Genomic DNA, 18,346 nt, shown 5'->3' on the forward strand with positions numbered 1-18,346 from the left:
GTTTCTGACTGTTAATTACATATTAACTAATGCAAGTTCTGTTGATTTTCTTAGAGCGTGGTCATGGTTGTTTTCAGTGAGGATAAAAACAGAGATGAACAGCTGAAATACTGGAAATACTGGCATTCTCGGCAGCACACAGCTAAACAGAGGGTCCTTGACATTGGTGAGTGTAAGAGGATGTCCAAAAGTTTCAGGGAAGATTGCAAAATGTGGAAGGCTCTGGTACCTTGTATACGGATGTGGTGGGATATATTGGCCATGGCTGCAAAGCTTTACCGCAGTTCTTAGCAATGGCTTGCCCCTGCTAGAACTGGGCTATGGGGTCTGTGAAGCAAGATGGAGACCATGCAGAATGAATGATCCTCAGTAGTCACAAAGAAGAACACACCTTGAATGTGTATTTAATGGCGTTCCACCTTCTGCTGCCAGGAAGTTGAGGTCTGCACCTCAGGAGTGGCAGAATGTTTGTTTCCTTTAGTTTTTCAAAGGCTGATCCACTCTTTGATCCAGTAACTATAGCAGCCCACATAACAGTTATGTTAGCTAATCTGATGTGTAAATGCAGCCTGAGAGTGAAGATGCCATCTTTATGGTGACTGCAAAGAAGTGCACAGGACTCCTACACCCCCAGTTTTTGAGTCTTGTTGGTGTCAGAGAGAAGTGAGCTCTGGTGTGCTATCCTGAGAGACCCGTTTACCGTTCATCCCATCTAAAGTATTTACAAGCCCATCTCAGCCACAACTGCCCTATCTGCACGCTTGGGAGATTTTAGCAGAGGAAGAACATGTACCTGCTGCCAAGGAGTCTGAAGTTGAAATCTGTGGGAGTGTCTAGACATCAAGCGCTTCTCCCCTCCCACGTGCAGTTTACACGTACAGCCATCTGCAGTGGATTCCAGTCAAAGGAGTCGGCGAGACCAAAGCAGACAAAGTCTATCTTGTTTTGACCGCCTGAGGGAACCAAACCATTGAATGGCAGGAATGAGAGGGGCCAGAGAGGAGGGGGAATAAAAGGCAGAGTTTCTTGGAGAGAGCACTGCAAGTCTTCGGGGGTGATTGAACAGGGTAATCAGGGAATCAGTCCCTAAGTGGTCCTACTTATGCAGTGCCTTTAGACTTTCAAATGCTGCAGCCTCGACTGAGGCAGGAATTATTTAAAGTCAAGTATTTGGTCAAAGCAGCTCTTCCTGAATCTCCTCTCTGCCTCTTGCCTTATCATCATAGTTCTGGCTGAACTATTTCTTTTTTGTCCTTTGGGGTAGTTAAGGCAGTAAAACCTCCACCCCAGACCAAATGACTCCTATCATGACATGTTAAAAGAGCAAGTATGCCACGTCACAGCTATTTCTGAAGGCTGACTGTTTTTTTGTGCTAGTCCCTACAAGCTTGCAGTGCTTATGCTCATACCTTTGAAGGTATGTGCTGAGGAGCTTGTTCCACTGTAGTGCCAACACCCTCTGACTCCACCGCACTTGTGGTGTACTGGCACATTTCAGTCCCCTTACCTGAACAAGTCAGCTTATGATGCATATTCTGTAAAATAGTGCTCTGCAAAACAAATACTGTGCATGAGCTGTTGTTTATCTGTGTTAAAGTGAATGTCTTTTATGTTTTCATCAGTTTGAGATGAAATAGCACTAACTCTTGAGGCACTCCGGCACGTATTTTTTATTTGGACTGCAAATATCAGACTTACTGATATAGCATTCCCTGTCAGATGTAAGAACTGTAAGAGCACAGTTTACCTCAGCATTTCTAGAAGAAAGACCTAGATGTTGCTCAGTAGTGTTTTCTTGAGAACAACTGAAATACAGCCTTAGCTCTTACCAAGTACAATGTTTCTGAAGTACATTTCATTTTCTTTGGGACTTACATTGTGGATATTGGGCTTATTAGGACAGAATGGCTCTGAACTACATTTCCCATATAAGCATCAAGATGCATTTAGCAAAACTTTTCAGTTTTATTGTCAGATGATCTAACTGAGCAATTTCATCTAAATTTGAAGTTGATCCTGCTTTGAGCGGAAGTAGGGTAGGAGTTGAACCAGATAGCTTGGAAGGGACCCTTGAAGGTTAAATTCCTTTACATTAAAAATTCAGATCCTGTAAAGGAATACTGAATTAGTGTACAGGCCCTGTGTAGTTAACAGAGAAAATTAGGTGTCTATGAGTGAGATTAGCAAATACCAGGACCATTTAAACAAGCAGTGAGAGAAGCTTGCTAAGGATGGGGGTGTGTATCAGATTTGTCCCATCTTCAGGGGATGGTTTGGATTTCACTCCAACTATCAACAGTATATAAAGGGTTAATCATGTATTAGGCTCCTTTAAAACTATCTGTTTAACTATCTGAATAACCATAAATCTGTGTAACCTGTTCCATAGATTTTTATAGTCATTAATATTATTTTAACTCAATGTTTGTAGCATATGTTTGTAAACACCTGTGAATCCTTTTTAATTATGAGTGCACTTGTAATCTCGAGCATGACTTGGTCCTTAGCAGGCAGAGAATCAAATGAATTTGGGATGTTTTAATTCTGGGGTCCAGCTATTCAGTCCTCAGATAGGGGTGATGACCCTAGTGGGTCTGGGGATGACTCCAGACGTGCAAGGGTCACTGCTTTAATTTATTTTGTGTACTGGCTGGTGCACCTCCTGGGAGGAAGGATGGTTGAATGGATTAGATGCCTTACTAGGTCTGAAAATGCATTGATATTAATAGGATAAGCATGTGCTTACATGTAAGCAAGTCCTTAGTGCTTGAGGAATAAACCTGAGGACTCAACACTTATTAAGCAAGAAGGAAAGGTGTTTTCCATAATTTAGGCTATGTGCTGTTATGGATTTTTCTGAAGAAGGAGGGAGGCACTTCCACGGTTTTTAGCAGGAGTGGGGGCGGGGGGGAAAAGTTGACTTTTCCACAGTGCTGTGCTGTGATATTGAATCACTAACGTTTTCTTTTAGAGTAATGTCAAATGAAGAATACAATATTAGATTGTAGCAAACATTGGTTATTTAGAATCAGTACCATAATTTGACAAATACTGGAACAGGTTCAAACATGGACACAAAGAGTGGGTGTGGAATAGTTTGTATTATGTGCACAATACAAAAGCTACTACAATGGTATGTAATGCATGCAAATGATTAGTGTTTAATGTTGAAATTTGCCATTGTTTAATATGCAGTTTGCCCAACAAAAGAGGAGATAATTCCCGTAGAGCCATTTTCTTGCATATCGAAGAACCCCAACTTTCTATTTCTGGTAACTCACAGCAGCAGAAGAGGAAGAATTGTAGTCACACTAACAAGTTTCGGATATCCTTGAATGTAAATGCTTTCTTAATCAACTGAAGATCCTTCTTTAATTATCTGTAAATTGAGGGTAATAAGATGCACTTCTGCTTTTAAACAGCATGTCACATAGACATTCCATGAGATTTGTGTATGGCAGTTAAGGAAGCAGAGGCATGTGTTGGGGGAAGGGAAGGGTTGGTGGGATGCGAGGTTCTGACAGCCTTTTAGGAGAAGAAAACATGTGTCTTTACAAGACATCTTGTTCATGTCTTTCCAAAGTGCACCTACACAGCACGCCCATATGCAGCAGTCAGTTGCACGAGGCACTTTCTGATGAATCATAAATTTAAGGGGTGGGTGGATGTGTGCACATGCATATTAAACTACTTATGTGTCTTCTAATTCCTCTCATTTGCATTCCCACACTGAATTTAGATAGTGAAGCCAATGACTTCAGCTAGAAAGGAGATCTGAGTTCATGATGGGAATGAAAAGCCTGCCTACCCTCTCAGACACCATGTTCACTTGCTGCATCACCAATGTGCTGTTCCTATGGTCAGAACAGTGAATTTTTAATGTACCCAAAAATCATTCATGTATCTCAGACATACAGTTTCACTTGCCCAGTGAAATGCCAGCATCCCTGAGTTTCAGATGAGAGAAAAGTATACTGATTGCATGTCTCACGTTAAATAATTCTCCTTGTAGCAATGGTTTTGTTATAAATGGTTTTAAAACAGTTATTACCTAGAAATTATTTTTTAGAGACCAACAGTTTATTTTCAGAAGGGTAAAGGAAAAGAATATTGAAACCATTTGGGTGTCTCATTTATAGAATACAAAAACATCCTCTTTCTATAACTGATTACAAAACTTAAGAATCAGCGTGCTTCTGAAGCACAGATTTGGGCAAACTTTAGATCAAGATTGCTGCATGACATAATCTCAGCCCTCTGGCACTGAGTCCAATTACAGCCCTGGAGGGATTCTAAGGAAATGTGTATGTCCCAGAGAGAGTTGATGCATTTGGGTGAACAACCGGGAAGTTCCTTTAATCAAGCAGATATTACCTCCTTACAAACCTGGTCTCTCTCTTAATCTGTCATCAAAAAGAAGAAAGTGTGTTAAACTGGCTGGCAAAGGGAGAAAAAAAGGGGGCATGTTCCCCTTTTTGATTATAAAGAAAACCTGGAAGTTGTCTTTTTTATGTGTATTTTTGCCCTTACAGTTTTTGGAGGAGGGTTGGGCCATCTTTGAAATGTCGACTTCCTCCCTCTTGCTTTGCATTCCTTCTGAAATGCTAGCTTATTGATAGTACTAACTACCCTTTGGAAAGAAGGGAGAAGAGAGTGCAGAAGAGGCAGACAATTTAAAAATACATTTGTTTGCTATTTTAGTATCATACACACTTTAGAGAAAAGATCTTTGTGGTTTTGGTTCTTTGTATTGTGTGTTTGGGTTTTTTTCTTTTTTTAAATAAAGATCCAGCATCCAGTGCAGTAATTCCTGGGAAAGTTGAAATGGCTGGGCAAGAAATGTACGCTATTGATTACTTCTTCCCATGATAGCTCTTAGCCTTTTAGAAAGCTTCTTTAGAATTTACCATAATGTTGTTTGTTTATGTCAAGGTTTGAACAGTCTCTTTAAATGTTTCAATAGCTTTTAGTTAATTTTCCAGTTTTGGCCATTCCTTGGCCAAGCTAATGAATGCACCCACTCATTCCCACTACACTCACACTGATTCCTTTTTAAGAGCAAGCAATATTTTGCAAGAACATTAGCTGGTGATGTACTATGTGTAAGACTCAAGCTGCAGTATATTACCTCTTTGCAATTAAGGTTAGTAATAATTCAACATAAACAGTACAAGAGGTAGAGTTGATGCATTAGACAACCCAGCTGAAAAAGCAAAGATGTACTACAAATTGTAAAAGAGAAAGTTCAAACCCTTTTCATGAGTCTTTTGTTTGCTATTTCTTACAGCTGATTACAAGGAGAGTTTTAATACAATTGGGAATATTGAAGAAATCGCATTCAATGCTGTGTCCTTTACTTGGGATGTCAATGAGGAGGCAAAGGTGAGGAAAAGCTATCCTTAATCACAGTTTCACTTCTGTCCTTTATCACAAATAATAAGAAGGGTAAATGGAGGTGAGAGAACTCAGTCTCTGCAAAGCCAGGCAAACCATGGTCTTTCACTGACCCCAGGGATTCTGTCCATCTGTAAAAGGCAAGACAGTATGTAACGGCTTTTGGTATGATATTGCGTTCACACCTGTATCACTGACAAATAGAGATGGAGTTCTGAGGAAAACCTGCAGGGCTCTCACAGTGTAGCTTAAATGGTCAAGTACCCTCAGACATGGGGTTTTGCATTTGGGGATGGCCTGCTACAGTGGGCCTATAAACTGGGACAACAGGGCACCTTAACAAGTTTCTTATAGATAAGGTTATCCAAATGGTGGTAGAATGTTTCAGCTGCATGGTCTAGTGCAGGAGAAATGAAAAGCTGCTGGTAATTATAAGAAGAAGGTGGCCCCTGGAAAGCAAACAACAAGGGAAATAGTCTGTGTGCATTGTGTGGGGGTAGTGTGGGACTCTTGGGGATGTAGAAATAATAAACAGCAAGTGCTGTTGAGCTTAGCAAAATCCTGATACTGTTTTCATGCTGAATAAATGTCCGGTGTTCAAGTAATGCTAAGGATCTTTCAAATACAGAAACATCTTCATGCACAATTCCTCACTGCATTTCTCTCATTAGAGAGATTGCATTGAGTGAGTGATCCTGTGAGAGATTGCATTGAGCATGGAGTGGTAGCATTAACACTCACTGCCCTGACTTGGTGACTGAAGGTGCTGAGGTTGTAGTACAGGGATTTTCATCTCTGATGCACATTTTAAAAGAATAGATCGTTAAAGAAAAGACAGTAGTTCTGAAAACTGCCTAGCTCTTTCAAAAGCTTACATTGGTAAACAGAGTTGTACTTGGCCCAGTTGCTAATGGTGCTATATTTACTCATGTAATGATTACATTCTCACCAGCCCAGATATCCCCCTATTGTGTGATTCCATTTCAAAATACAGTGGTATGTTGTCATCTGTGGTCACAATGGATGACTGTTGGTATGCGTGTGATTGTTATGCAAGCAAATGCAGCAAATACAGGTTTGGGATCTCCAGCATGATGGACTTTCCCAAGGACCTTTACAGAAGCACTACCAGGGCTAGAGCATGACAGTCTCGTCCCATCAGCAGCTACCATCCACACTGCCAGGACTGGCAGTTTTTTAACACTTTTGCAGCTGCAAGCTAGACTTCACAAGATACCATGTTGATCTAGGAGCAAGAAAGTCAGATCCGCTCATGTCAGGTATTATCCTTGGCCATTTTGTTCTAATCTCACACCATTCACATTGCTCTTGCCTTAGGTGCTGGAACATTAAGAACACAACTCTCGCAATGGTCACTGGAAATATAGTGAGATTTTAAAATAATGACTCTCTTATTGTTGCTGGATTAAAAAAGTGTCAGGAGTGAAATTTAAGAAAGCCACTTGTATTTCTGCAGGAAGTAGTCATTAAAATGCAAATTGGCATATGCATATTTATTTTAGGAGATAGTTATCAAATCTCTGATCTTTTAGGAGCTTGAACTGCAAATGTATTGATAAAAGTAAGAGGATTCATAACATGCTTTGGTATTGGGCTATCAAGCATAAATCAGGTTGTACCTGAAAGCTTATCACCATGTACTGAAGTGTTTCCCTCCCCGCACACGTGTACATGTACCCACATGCTCGCTTCTGTTGGAGAGTCTGATACAATAACCAGTTGCACCAGGTCTGGGGATTCCCACAGAATGCCCCTGCGGTGTTTGAAAGCTGTGGACTCTGGGGCACGTCACTGAAGGCTTTTTTTTTCTCTAGCAATTACCTCATCCAAGAGAGATGAAGAGTTTCAAGGCCTAATTACAGACTCTCTTTTCTTAAGCTTTTTGAACAATGATCTTTCAACTGGCTTCATTGTTTCTGCTCAGTGTTGTTTTCCCTTTTCACCACAATTTCAAGATTAAAACTTAACCTCACAGGCACAAAGACCTTTCTCTTCCGAGTCAGACAAAAGTGGCACAGAGCAGTTCTTTCCAGGGCCTCCAAGACGTGATGTGATGAAGCACTCTACTGGCCTGGGAAGATATAAAGAAAACAGACTGGTTGTGATGGAATGATCTTGAAAATCAAACAGAAGAAGTAGAAATCACCTAACCAAATATCCCTGTCTCTCTCTGGGAGACTAAATCCTGCATCTAGGAGGACTTATCTGGAGCATCAGATTTCTCACTTTCCTACTCCACCTGGAGAGCAGCTGATTTAAAGCCAGATTTCTCCTCCCACACACAAACAGAGCAGTACCGTCCTCCTGGAAGCCCCTCAGGATGAGGGTATAACAGTGCAGGTTGACAGCCAGAAACCGCCTGCTAACAGTGAGCCTGCTAAGAGTTTGTAAGGCAGCATCTCAGTTGGATCTAATGTGAAAGAAACAGGCATTTAGAGAGTACAGGCAGAGGTCTCTCTTCATCACCTCAGTAACGTGAAGGGAACTGAGGTGTTGGCTCCAGCTCCCTGTGCTCTGTCCCTTGTCTTCCAACTGCTGCTTGACAGAACAACTCAATGGAATAGGGGATCTTGTACAGCATGTGTTGAGCTGTGGAATAATCTTGCTTTCCATGGACTAATGGGACAGCACCAGCATCAGAAACACCACTCTGCTAGCGTTTCCTCTGCTGTGTCTGGTCAACAACAGCAGTCCCCTTGCCTTCTGGCAGAGCAGAGTGAGTTGGACCTGGCACATTCTTTCTTTTTGCTAAAACAACATCCTTTTCTGATGGGGCCGTTGTCTAGAGATCACTGTGGGACTTGAGGTTCAGAGCAGGATACAGGGAAATGAGGGGAAGGGTCTACAACCATATCAAACTCTTCCTTATGCATCCTTGAGACAAAAATACTGCGCAGTAAGGAAGCAGAGGTAGGAAGTGAAGAACACTTTTTGTACAGTCCATCTTCGTTTCACTGCCATATTTACTTCTATGTATAAATATGCAACATTTATGGACAAGGTGATTTGTTGGCTCCCTTTGGTTGAACCTGAATACTATGTTTGGTATTTTTAAAGGAGTTCTTTAAAAAAAGGTGAGGAAACAAACAACAATTAACACGAACTGGCTGACTTTTTAACCATCTTGTAAAAGTCTTTTAGAGGGTAGTTATTTGCCTTGCTGTTGCCCTATAGATTTTGCTGCAGCATCTGGCTGCTTGACAAAGTTCTAGTGGAAGCTTTTGAACAGAGAGCTCAGCTTAATTTTTGAAAGACATATATCTGCCTGCTTGCAGTCTTATTGCTGATAGAAGTTAGTCTGCAAGAACGATAATTAAGAACCGGAACTCTCCTGGTCAAAGGAGAATATCTTTGTCATAAATCATACCAACTCTGAGATATGCCTTCTCTCTGATTAATAGTTCGCTAATTTAAAATGGTTAGGATGATGTTACTTCTGAAACAATACATTAATTATATATTTTTATGGAAAGTACTTTTTAACCTTAAATTCAAAGGTCTGACTTCAGTGAACAGTTGCTAAAGAAAAATGTTGCCTTAAAGCAGACAAAAATTACTCTTCACTGATATCAAGAAATTACTGATTTCTGCTAAGCACTGCAACTTGGACATGCAGTAAACAGACATTTAGGCGGATATGTTATTCAGGCAGGTGCTGGCACATGCTTTTTGGTGTGTACAGTAGTTGTGTGCTGTGCAGTTGTTGTGTATACTTGCATGCAATCATTGGCTTGCTATATTTAACTGAAATGTAGATCTTTAATCCAAAGCATGCTGAAGCCTCTGGGAACCTTTCCAGTTATTTAATGAGTTTTGGCATAGCCTATACAGCAATAAGCTGTTTTCAATGAGTGAGCCATTTGTGGGATTAGGTTCTTAGATACTGTGGGCAGAAGTGAGCTATGATTCCAGTGGGCACAATGGTAAAATCAAGCTTACGGAGCAGCACAGTGTCTAGCAGTGATTTGTATTGTGACAATCTGTATTTCTTTAACATTGCTAGTGATAGTTAGGACAGGTTTTGACTAGTATAAGAATTAATTTGTTCTTAATTATTAATTTCCTTCCTAAGTTACATCAAATTTAATTTAATTAGGGAGGAAATTAGTATTTTCTTTACTCTCAAAATTTGAAGGTTGGAGGAAAAGATACTTCATTTTGGGGAGTTAGTACCAGAAATTATGTAGGATCAGACTTGGCAGTTGCTTTAATAAACCATGTCTGTGTGTGCAAGCGTGCATATATAGATATATTAAAAAATATATATATATGTATGTGTGTGTATATATATCTGTATATGCCAGCCATGCACACGCACATGTATCTATTAAAGAAGAGTTAACCTGTGGTAGCAAATAATGTTGAAATTTCAGTGTATACAAATGGCTTGGTAAGTATGCATCTGAGTTTCAAGGCAAATGGCATTTTTATGTAGTTGCCGGGGTGTGGTGTGCGTTGAGGAAGCTTCAAAAGAGTAGTGTAAACATTTGCTGGAGACATTTGTATTGAAATAAAACAAAGGTTTTACCTTTGTATGGGATTTATAAGGTAACGGCTGGCAGGAGAAACTATAAAACCACACTTCTTGTGTATACGAGGAATGATGGGATTGATGTTAGTCATTTGAGAGACAAGTCATTTAACTCTTTGTTGTTACTCTCTGGAGGGATGAACCCTTTTAAAACAGGATTTTGTAAAGATGCATCACCCAGGTGTAGATTCTATGTATTGCCAGTATTCAGTAAAGAAATTGCTTTAAGTTTGTGATTTTGTGCTTTAACACAGTCTTCCCTCCCTTCTGCCCTTGGCTCTTTCTGAGACGATGGGAGCCAGAAAAGTAAATACTAATAAAAGGCTTATATTAGAAGTTTTGTAACTGTAGACCTTTTAAGTGTATAAGCTGAGAGACCGCAGCAGGAGTCATGTTGGCTGGATTAAATGATAAAAGGGGAAATGCATTTCTGAGTCTTGCTTTCTCTTAAGGCAGGTTACCGTTTGTATCTTGTACATCACTAATTATGCTGCAGTATTTAACAAACAGTCAGTAATTCACATAATAACAGCTACACTGTGGATGAGTGCCTTCCCTGAAAGAGAGAGTGCTTTTTCTAGACATGCTCTATAACAAAAAGAAGAGTTGTCGTTATCTTATGCCACTTTTGAAACTTTCTCAGGCACCAAATGTTTCTCCAAATTAGTTTTTCATTGCCAGTGGCATGCCTGAGCTGGAGACTAGATGGGTGGAACTCTGTCATTAATTGCTCTAATCTAAGATATGCTGACATTAAAAAAAAAAAAAGGCATCACTATAGCGACAACCCAAACGTGTTCCTGATAGCAAAACATTGCTAAAATCCATTTTGCACACGAAAAAAAGAAGTTTGTAGATGAATTCAGGTACAGCCATAGTCACATCCATTAATATAGTTCTAAGTCAAGTGTAGACAAGGGCCCTAGGGAAAAAAAAAAGCAGTGATTTCTACTCCTGCTACTGTCATTTCTACTTAACTCTACGTTTTCTAACTATGCAACTCTAGTATGCAAGACACCAAAACATGGAGGATCTTAAACCTGTGTGCCTTCTAAGAAAGGTAGAGCGGGACTTCATCTTTTTGTGGCTGCCTGTGGGGTTGTTTTGCTTCTTGTCTCATTGAGAGTGGGAGTTACCCGCATTACAGACAGGAGCTGCAAAGGAGGGAAAGATGAGGGTTGTAAAGGGCAAAGCAGGTTGTGCTTGGAGAGGCAGGTGAAATCATTGCTGCTCAGAGCAGGCAGCATTCCTTGGCCACTGCTTGGGGGAGGTGAAGATTTCTAGTCAGAGCAGGGGCAGAGAGAAAGGAACTGTCTAGATGGTTCTTCAGGTCCTGTTCGCCACAGCAGCCTGCTGCACCATGGTGTTAAAACTGGTGCAAATCTTCAGTCATGCAAAGGAGGAAAAACCATAAAATTAACTCGAGTAACAAAACTTACACCCTCTTCCCCTTCCCTCTGCACACTCCCCATGTTTTCCATATCCAAAGTCAGTGTCGTGCTTTACAGGAACGCTAATAGAAGATTGTGTGGAGTCAGAAAATCTTCCAAAAAGTAGATGATCTGTCTTAATTCAAATTCATCTGCCTATCTGCGAGACACAAATGATATGACAGGAAGTATAGTACACTTCATGCGCATGAATGTACGGTCATTGCTCCTCAGAGAGATCCCGATGTATTACAGGATGTATGACAAGGATATTGAATCTTACAGCATCAATCTATTATTCATTCTGAATGATCTCTTATTGCTATATGGGGACTCTTGAAAAGATGAAGTTTGTCTTCCCTAGCTGCTCCTACTCTGCTTTGTGTTTCTGGAGGCAGCGGAAGAGATGACACAGTGTATGTATGTAGTTGATTAAGGTGGGACAAGATCTTTTTTTATTTCTCAGCTGAGTGTGAAGCAAAGGTGGTAGATGCACAAACTGCTGAGTAGATGCAAAGGCTGCATGTCCACTCTTATATTTTAACATACAATTTGGAAAATCCCTGTGCAGAAATATGGGCTAAAATAGAGCAAGACCAGATTCTGTTTTATGACAGACCTCATTCCACTGCTCTTTGTTCACACACACTTTTAAGCATGGTCCTGACACTGTAAAGGAGTCCGAAGGCAAATGAAAATTCAGGCCGTCATATTTCAAAGGCATATGCACCCATATCCGCACTTACCTTTAGAGCTGGAGGAGACCAACTTGTAATTTGAAACAGAAATAACACTATCAGCTTCAAAATCAGAGTTTCACCTAGGGCCCTTCCCGCCTCCCTCCTCTCCCGCAGTTTAAAGTTCAACTATTTCATTTGTAAATGCAGCTCTCTGATACAATCAGAAGCAGAAATGCAGAGGGGCCATTAGCTCAGTCAGGCAAACAAGCTGCTCTGGCTCCATCGTAAAAAAACCTGCCCCTAATGTTAACTTCTGCCGTTAGGGTAAAGTATCCCCCTACCAGTGCTGCTGGAGTCCTTCTTTACTCTCAGCTGCCTTTCTTCTAGGGATGTTGCATTCTGGTTATTCAAACTGTTTTTTTTTTTTCCCTGCTTCTGGATGGGGGAGGTGTTCCTTCATATTCTCCCTCAATCCTCCAAGACCCCAAGGGCCTGTTGGCCACTTCTCTGCCCATCGAGGTGTGCATCAGGTCTGAGATCTCTTCCTTCCTAAGTATGCTTATTCTGCTAGAACTGGTTTCACATCCTCCTGGCTCAGGAAATACATACTGGAGGTTTTCTCTGTCCTTTTCCTTAGTTCACAGTTTGTGATTTTTTTGTTGTTCTGTTTTTGGTTTAAACTGAGGAAAAGTGAAAAGTAGAATCAGGTTAATACGTAATTGGCCCAAATTACTATGTAATATAGGTATTCCTCACTGGGAAGAACAATTGGATTTTTAATCCAGTTATATAGAATCATAGAAAGGTTTGGACTGGAAGGGACCTTAAAGATCATCTAGTTCCAACACCTCTGCCATGGTCAGGGACACCCTCCATTAGACCAGGTTGCTCAAAGCCCTGTCCAGCCTGGCCTTGAACACTGTCAGGGAGGGGGCAGCCACAGCTTCTCTGGGCAACCTGTTTCAGTGTCTTACCACCCTCACAGGAAAGAATTTCTTCCTTATATCTAATCTAAATCGACCCTCTTTCAGTTTAAAATGGTGATCCCTCATCCTATCACTACACTCTTTGATAAAGAGTCCCTCCCCAGCTTTCCTGTAGGCCCCCTCTAAGTACTGAAAGGATGCCTTAAGGTCTCTCTGGAGTCTTCTCCAGGCTGAACAACCCCAACTCTCTCAGCCTGTCCTCATAGGGGAGGTGCTCCAGCCCCCTGATCATCTTCCTGGACCCCCTCTGGACCTGCTCGAGCAGGTCCATGTCCTTCTTATGTTGGGGGCCCCAAAGCTGGGCACAGTACTCCCAGTGGGGTCTTACAAGAGCAGAGCAGAGGGGGAGAATCACCTCCTTTGACCTTCTGGCCACATTTCTCCTGATGGAGGCCAGGATACAGTTGGCTTTCTGGGCTGTGAGTGCACATTTCTGGCTCATAGTCAGTTTTTCAGCCACTGATATCCCCAAGTCCTTATCTGCAGGGCTGCTCTCGATCCACTCATTGTCCAGCCTGTGCTTGGGATTGCCTTGACCCAGGTGCAGGACCTTGCACTTGGCCTTGTTGAACTTCATGAGGAGGTTTGCATGGGCCCACCTCAAGCCTGTCCAGGTCCCTCTGGATGGCACATCCCTTCCCTCCACACAACTTGACCACACCACACAACTTGGTGTCATTGGCAAACTTGCTGAGGGTGCACTCAATCCCACTGTCCATATTGCCAACAAAGATGTGCTGGTCCCAATACCGACCCCTGAGGAACACCACTCGTCACTGGTCTCCAGTTGGACATCAAACTGTTGATGACAACTCCTGTGAGTGGGACCATCAAGCTAATTCCTTATCCACCGAGTAGCCAACTATCGAATCCATGTCACTCCAACCTAGAGACAAGGATGTTGTGTGGGACAACGTCAAATGCTTTGCACAAGTCCAGGTAGATGATGTCAGTTGCTCTTCCCTTATCCACCAATGCTGTATCCCCATCATAGAAGGCCACCAAATTTCTGAGGCACAATTTGCCCTTAGTGAACATGCTGGCTGTCAGCAATCACCTCTTTATTTGCCATGTTGCCCTAGCATAGTTTCCAGGAGGATCCGCTCCATGATCTTGCCGGGCATAGAGGTGAGACTGATTGGCCTGTAGTTCCCCATGTCTTCCTTTTTTTCCTTTTTAAAAATGGGGGTTGTGTTTCCTATGTTCCAGTCAGTGCGAACTTCACCAGACTGCCACGACTTTTCAAATATGATAGATAGTGGCTTAGCAACTTCATCTGCCAGTTTCCTCAGGACCCATGGATGCATCTCATCAGGTCCCATAGACTTGTGCACCTTCAGGTTCCTTAGATGGTCTCAAACCTGAGCTTCTCCTACAGGGTGGTTCTTCATTCTCTCAGTCCCTGCCTTTACCTTCTGCATCTTGAGTGGTGTGGCTTGAGCACTTGCTGGTGAAGACTGAGGCAAAAAAGTCATTGAGTACCTCAGCCTTTTCCATATCCCTGGTAACCAGTTCTCCTGTTTCCTTCCAGAGAGGGTCCACATTTTCCCTAGTCTTCCTTTTATCACTGACATACCTATAGAAGCTTCTCTTGTTGCCTTTGTCCCTGGCCAGATTTAATTCTATCAAGGCTTTGACCTTCCTAGCCTGATCCTGGGCTGCTTGGACAATTTCTCTGTATTCCTCTCAGGCTACCTGTCCTTGCTTCCACCTCTGTAGGTTTCCTTTTTGTGTTTGAGTTTGTCCAGGAGCTCCTTGTTCATCCATGCAGGCCTCCTGGCATTTTTGTCTGACTTCCTCTTTGTTGGTATGCATTGCTCCTGAACTTGGAGGAGGTGATCCTTGAATATCAACCAGCTTTCTTGGGCCCCTCTTCCCTTCAGAGCTTTATCCCATGGTACTCTACCAGGCAGATCCCTGAAGAGGCCAAAGTCTGCTCTCCTGAAGTCCAGGGTAACGAGCTTGCTGTGTGCTCTCCTCGCTGCCCTAAGGATCTTGAACTCCACCATTTCATGGTCACTGCAGCCAAGGCTGCCCTTGAGCTTCACACACCCCACCAGCCCCTCCTTGTTGGTGAGAACAAGGTCCATCATATCACCTCTCCTTGTTGGCTCCTCCCTCTATCACTTGGAGGAGGAAGTTATCACCAGTGCATTCCAGGAACCTCGTGGATTGCTTATGCCCTACTGTGTTGTCCCTCCAACAGATATTGGGGTGGTTGAAGTCCCAGGTCTTGTGAATGTGAGGCTTGTTTCATCTCTCAGGTTTCATGCACACTATCCTGACTGGAAGATAACAATGATATTTCAGTTCACAATGCTTGCTTTGAATCAGAATAGTCCTTGGGAGACTTGGTGGTGAGAGACCCTTCTCCCAGGTCTTGTACAAACACATGGCAGATGAGACACACCTTGTCTCATGGTACCAATGGAGATTAGAGAGCAGATGACTGGTGGCTATCAACAAATGTAAATGGGCATCGAAGGAAAGCATGAGATGGATTTCTGAAGCAAAGACAGGCAAGGGGGTTGGCAGGAACTGAGGGCAATGTCAAGTTTCATGGATGCTACATGGCAAAGGGGACTGTTGAGAAAGAGGTAGGGAGTAGTTTTATAAATGTTTGAGAAATTCCTTCCCAGTTTGAAAGACAGGGTGAAATGCATTTCTGAAATTGAAGACAGTGAAGATCAGGAGTATCTGTTGATGGGATGGAGGAAGGGGTACTGCCGATGAGAGTGTGAAAAGAATTTGTAAAATAAAAAAAAAAGGGTAGGACTTATCTTTGGCCACACTGAATTTAAATTGTGAGCTGTCAGAAGAACAAGCCAGACCAAAAGACAGCTGGAAAGGACAATGCAAGATAATCTTGCTATGTCTATATTGTCAAATAGTGCAAACATACAGAGCAGGTTTGTAGAGTGAAACAAGTCAGGGCTAAAGATCTGACACCCATGTAAGGCACATTTTTAGGAGGTTTTATCTCAGATTATCTTTAGTCAGTTCCCATCAGTCAGCAACCATTAGCGGCTGGAGCATGTGGGGTGTGTTTCTAGGACACATCTTCTGGTCTGGGTCTTCCAAAAAGAATCCAGCTCATGCACTCTGAACTCTCTAGTGTGAATCAAAGCATGGTAAGTTGGGACAATCAAATGATTCACCTCAAATGTGAGCTCCTGATCCAAACTTAAGCACCAATACACACTTTAAAAGTTTGTCTTACTTTGTAGCGTGGGAGCATCTTTGCTGGACTTCAGACAGAAGTGGAGAATAAAAGTGCAAATTGCCAGAGTGTGGATCATAGCTGAATTCAGATATTTTTGGGGTGGGGTGTGGGGTGGGGTGTCTTCTTTTATTTTCCCATTTGTTATCATGTGTTTCCAGAAGTTTAATAGTTGTTTGTACCACATTTTAAAAGTAATCTCTCTGGCACAGATTTTCATCACAGTGAATTGCTTGAGCACAGACTTCTCCTCACAAAAAGGTGTAAAAGGGCTTCCTTTGATGATTCAGATTGATACATACAGCTACAACAACCGCAGCAATAAACCCATTCACCGAGCCTACTGCCAGATCAAGGTTTTTTGTGACAAGGTAAGTGGAAAGCACAGTTACCATGGATAGAGGAGGAAACTTGTTAGACAGTTATTGCTGTATTTTAGACCTATTTAAATGTTTTTTCTTTCTGTAAAGAATTGTGTTTCATGGTAGAATTTGGACCAGCTATATCATAAATATATCATAAATATAACAGATTATCATGTAATTAATTTCCTGCTTTGCAGCTTTTTTGGCCCTCATTCCTCAGCTTGTGAGCAATAGTTGGACTGTTTAAGGACAGCATGTTAGAGGTCATGATACAGGAATAGAAAAAAAAGTCACAGAAAGAACAAATGTAAAGATCTCTACTTGGAAGGTCAGTGCTGACCATAGGCTCACACTGGTGCCAGACTGATGATGTTACCCCTTCTGGTTCCAGCAGCCAGGATATGTAACACGTAAATTTTGTGGAGAGGTCTGTGACAGAGAAATGCACCTTTCAGTAAAGCCCTGCTAAACTCTCTTTTATGATACAGTGGAAAACACCAAGTCTCAGTGATGCAGTTGATTTTTTTTTTCCCCCTACTTGATTACAAGACATTATTTTGGAAGCTTCAATGAGACTTTTATGTTGCTAGGATTTTCTTATTAAAAGTAAACTACAAAAATATATTAGTCATTTCCATTTTGTAGTTCAGTAACTATTTTTTTGTGTGCTCACTCCTTCTTTTGCAAAATTTTGTTAATTTATAATGCGCTTCCCTACTCCTTTGTGGGAACTGGTAGAATTTTTCAGCATCAAAAATGTAGATCATGCCTTAATGAGTCTGACAATGTCATGGTCAGCTGTATATATCACCGAGTAGAAACAGTTGCTCATAAATGTTATGTCAGTGATGATTCTTAGATGTGAGCATGATCACGTGTCAGTTGTGTTTAACACCTGCCAGCTGATGACTTTATCCCTGCTGGGAAAGATCTTCCAGGGGGGAGCTGATGTCTGGATTATAGTCAAGGTTCAGGGATTTAGGAGCCTACATCTATTTAAGTGACTCGAAATTTATCCAAATTAGTCTTGCCGCCTTACAGGTGGGAATAGAAAGGCAAAAGGCCATGCCCCAGGCAATATGTAGCATTAACTTTTTAATGGAAAGGGTAAGAGTTCAACTGTTGCAGGTCTCTGTGCTGCTGCTCCTTCCCCTTTTTCAGATCGTTCCCTTGTTGCTGTCTTGACAATGGGATCTTGAGGGCTAATCAATCAGTTGTGTTAGAGGAGCAAAAACTTTGAAAGTAATGAATGTAAATGTATACACTGAGGTCTTCTTGCAGTCAAAATGTTATGCTTTTAATTGTAACTTTGAATGTCAAATATTTAGAGATTTGAAGCTACAGCTGGATGTTAAAAGCTTGGTAAATATCAAAGTAACAAGTCATTTTCATCTACCTGTTTCTGAAAAGCAATTAGAAAAAAAGGAAGGAAATTCAGAGCACAAAATCATCAAGGGTGATTTGTAGACACAACTGGTGGAGATTTTGAATAATACATGTTCATTGCATCTATTGGCTTAATTGGTACTTCAAATATCCAGACTAGAAAGCAGGAAATGAATGCTGAGTCTTAAAATCAAAACTGTCTCAAACTAGAAGAAAAGATCACAGGGGTAGTTAAAGCGTTAACCACATCAAAACTATATTGAAAGTGGGAACTGGAGGGCTCAAGGGTATCAATAATGGGATATATATCTGTATAATATAAATGTATACATG

The 18,346-nt window shown here is 41.6% G+C and overlaps 1 protein-coding gene across 3 annotated transcripts in view; it reads left to right on the top strand.

Moving 5' to 3' along the window:
* GRHL2 (grainyhead like transcription factor 2) overlaps positions 1 to 18,346 on the top strand; it is a 67,408-nt gene that overhangs the window by 27,736 nt on the left and 21,326 nt on the right. For all 3 annotated transcript variants that reach the window (XM_074885766.1, XM_074885748.1, XM_074885757.1), the window contains 3 exons: positions 55 to 166; positions 5,288 to 5,382; positions 16,475 to 16,633. In XM_074885766.1, coding sequence (XP_074741867.1) covers positions 55 to 166; positions 5,288 to 5,382; positions 16,475 to 16,633 — 366 coding nt within the window. The remainder of the gene's footprint in view (positions 1 to 54; positions 167 to 5,287; positions 5,383 to 16,474; positions 16,634 to 18,346) is intronic.

This window comes from Strix uralensis, chromosome 1, assembly GCF_047716275.1.
Source record: "Strix uralensis isolate ZFMK-TIS-50842 chromosome 1, bStrUra1, whole genome shotgun sequence".
NCBI classification, from domain to species: Eukaryota; Metazoa; Chordata; class Aves; order Strigiformes; family Strigidae; genus Strix; species Strix uralensis.